The sequence below is a fragment of the Condylura cristata genome, unplaced genomic scaffold (assembly GCF_000260355.1).
Source record: "Condylura cristata isolate star-nosed mole 26May11 unplaced genomic scaffold, ConCri1.0 scaffold00011, whole genome shotgun sequence".
In the NCBI taxonomy this organism is placed as follows: domain Eukaryota; kingdom Metazoa; phylum Chordata; class Mammalia; order Eulipotyphla; family Talpidae; genus Condylura; species Condylura cristata.
Window position 1 is genome coordinate 39,797,356 of NW_004567112.1, and position 3,642 is coordinate 39,800,997.

Consider the following 3,642-nt stretch of genomic DNA (forward strand, 5'->3'; position numbering starts at 1 on the left):
CCTCCAGGGCAGGCGGGATTCAAACTCATGCGGAAGTGGCTTTAGCTTCTCAGTGCAGTGCTTTAACCCACTGCGCCACCAGGGAGGGCCATATTTTTATGAACTTTTAACTACTTGACAATGTTACTAATAAAAGAACTCATTAATAAAAGGTACAGACCCCAATTAAGATATAATTTTTCTAAATGCAAACAGCCAATAAATGTGGTATTGTCACTCAACTAAAATGTAAATAAAGTTATTTTGCAGCTAAAAAAACCTGATAAAGGTAAAGTCAAAATTCAGTGTTGTAGTGTTGGGCGAAAAAAGAGTAGAAAAAAAATCCTCATGCTTTATAGGCGGGGAATGTAAACTGGCATAGCCTTGGCAAGCTGCTTGCAACCAAAATTTAAAATACATTCATTTTTGACCCTGCAATTCTACTTTTAGGAAATTTATCCTATAGTTACAGGCAAGTAGGTAAGGATTTATACAAGGACATTCAATTTTGGGTTGTTTTCTAACAGTGATAAATTACAAATAACCTATACACGCCATCCTAAGCCCTAGTTAAGTATTCAACGGCACACCCTGAGATATGAGTCATCAAAGTTATAGATTGTTGACCCTCCCTGGTGAGGTAGCGGGTTAAAGCACAGCACTAAGAAGCTAAAAACCACTTCAGCATGAGTTCAATACCCGCCTGCCCCGAAGGTGACCACATGGCGCCACAGACCTCTCCTGATCTAGCCGCTGCTCCCCTCAGCAGTGTACTTCAACAATCTGCCTGTTCTGCTCCCCACTTTGTCTCCGGTGAATCCTCTCACTGCCCCTGCACCTCAGGTTGTACCCCAGTTCTGTATGCATAAATAAATCTTTTTTTTAAAAAGTACAATTTTTACTTATAGATATGCAGTTGTTGAGAAAAATGCAATTCGTAAAACTGAATGATTTGACTCCGAAACATGCTCAAAATCTAGATATGGGGGTGATTATGACTTGCTTGTTTCTTCTTCAATGTTTGGAGCTTTACACCCATTATTTATCATTTTAAAATGTTTTTGTCAATATTAGGAAAAAGGCCACCAAAAACAAGCATTAAGTACTAATATCTTTATTATGGCATAGAGCATTATTTTATACATTAACTCAGTTTTACAGTAAAAACATTTTATGTACAACTGTAAATAAAATGGCTGCACATATAGCCCCAACATAAAAATGGGTTATATTTTAAAAGTTAATTGAGTTGATACATAAATTGGAAAATACTTTCTCTGTAGAAAATAGTAAAAATTGACAACATTTCCCAGGCTTAGCCCAACAAGACTATTTAGACCAAGTGGTAGCTGAATTAAAAATTTACAAATATGGTTTGAATTCTAGGATTCAGGAGAAACTTTAGCTTTACTTATTCCAACAGTGATGCTTTCCATAGAATTAAGTTGCTTAAAGCAGAATTCCTTTTATCTTGCCCCTTACTCTTGATGTATACCTGATTTTTGTTTAGGCTATTCCACATCAAAGTTTTAGCAGTTCCTTTCCAAGGATGTATCCTTTTATTCTTAGTAAGGTACCCATTCCTATTAAAATCTTGAAATGTCTTGGTTGTTACTGTGCTGTGCTCAGTACTTGGAGCAAAACCAAAATCTGGTAAATTGTAATCCACAGACACAAGTGTTGACTGTCATCAACACCTCTCCTAAAACCCTGTGGCTTGACTGGAAGCCATGAAGAGAAAAAGTGATACAAATGAAAAGCTCAAGAAATAAAAATAAAAGAGAATTTCTGAGAACAGAGACTTTCCAGTCAATATTCAAGGACAGAACTAAAGTACAAATAGATAAAGAATCAAGAGCTGAGTCAGCTATTTGTACTGCACAATGCACTGCACGGTGATTAAGTAGGAGGCAGTTAGACATACAAAGACCCATCTGAGTAGAAGGAAACCAGGATAAAGAATTAGCTTAAAACAATTAAAATAATTCAATCAATACAGTACAGGCCATATATTCTAATTTCTCCCATCAAAATGTATTCCCTGAGGTTCTTATTACAGAAATTCTATGAATTAAGGCGAGAAGACAATGCTACTCTTAAGCTCCTGCACCATGGAAAAAGTTTCCCAGAGAAATATTTGAGAAATCAGAGAAGTTACCTAGTCAGGGCCTGTAGTAAGTTTAATTTCCTCAAAGCAACAACTTAAAAAAACCATGTACAATGTGTCTTAAAAAGGAAGCAGCTAAAGCTTTCAATGGAGTAGCAATCTAATAGCTCCTTTACCTAAAAAAGTATTCTCATTACAAATTACCTTTTAGAAAGATTATTTAACCCATTAGCTTTCCACCATCAGGCAAATGCTTTATTGTCAGCTTCATTTGTTCTTCTCTTTGCGGCAAAGATGTTTTCCCCCTCATATGCAAAATACATTTTCAGTGAGTTTTTGATACACTCTTGCGCAATGCAAACCTGTGCCTCTCATTACCTTAGTTCCTCTTGGTAAACGTTAATCTCCCAACAGGAATTGGAGTACCTTTTTACTAAGCATCACTTACCCAGTCTTCTTACTTGGGCATTTTATAGTTCCGCAATTCCTAACAGATGCTTGCTTTCTATTAAAACACGTGTGTATGCATATATATAGGTATATATACTCATATGTAAAATCTGTGAATTCAATGAAGCCTGACTCACCTTATGAGAAACTAAAAATATCTTAAAATGGCTAACCTATAACACATCAATCAAATATATCACCATCCTCCTAGTAGATGTATGCTGGCATAAACTGCATTACATCTCAGTTGAGTTTGAAATCTTGTTTCAAAACATTGCTCAGTGGTAATTTTCAGACAACTTAGGACCATATGAGTGGTTGTTAGGCAGGTGGCCAAGGAATGCCAATTAAAGAACAAAGTCTTGATCGCTCAGTGTTTCTCCAGAGGCTGTTGTATTCCCCACAGGTATTCAGGGGAAGACACTATTGAGAGACTCTTAAGTATGAAGACAAATCAAGATACAAAGTACAGGCAGATTCGTGCTTGATTTTTATCTTGTAATTTAGATAATACATTAGCATAAAAATGTAACGAATTCATATACCCCTGTGTCAAAGGGATTCCTGATGTAGATGTAGCATTAGCGTTCCAAGTGATAAAGAATGATGAGATGAAATTGTCTTTTTTGGAAGAGATGGGGGAAGTGGTTAGGAAGAAACACAATGTCTTTTTTTTTTTAACCTTTGTATGAAAAAATATAAATTCTATTTCAAATTACTAACCGAATGCTTTATTAAAACTCCTCTTCTGGCCTTTGTTTTGAAATCTATTGTTTCTATTGCCACCTCCTGACCGCTGTCCTCTGAAGCCTCGGTTCCTGTTTCCGTCGCGTCCTCTGAAGCCTCGGTTGCCATCCCGCTGTCCCCTAAAGCCTCGATATCCTTCCCGTGGTCCTTCCAGCTCTGGCTGTTCCGTAGCCACAGAGAGCTGCCAGCGCCGTGAATCATGCCATTTTTCCTATTGAGAAATGGTTGTTTTTACCTGCCTTGATTTTTATTGAATAATTTAAAAAGCCACAAATAAGGTATTATTGCCCTTCCCCTAAAGAAAAACTACAGTAATTCAATTGCTGTCACTGGTCCAGGAATGGGATCAAAAACGGGGG

General features: G+C 37.0%; 1 protein-coding gene across 1 annotated transcript in view; it reads right to left on the reverse strand.

Annotated features, from left to right (window-relative positions):
* Positions 1-1,097: 1,097 nt before the first annotated feature.
* Positions 1,098-3,642, reverse strand: part of DDX21 (DEAD (Asp-Glu-Ala-Asp) box helicase 21) — a 19,775-nt gene continuing 17,230 nt past the window's right edge. The window contains exon 15 of the mRNA XM_004680826.2: positions 1,098-3,494. Coding sequence (XP_004680883.1) covers positions 3,255-3,494 — 240 coding nt within the window. The 3' untranslated portion in view covers positions 1,098-3,254. The remainder of the gene's footprint in view (positions 3,495-3,642) is intronic.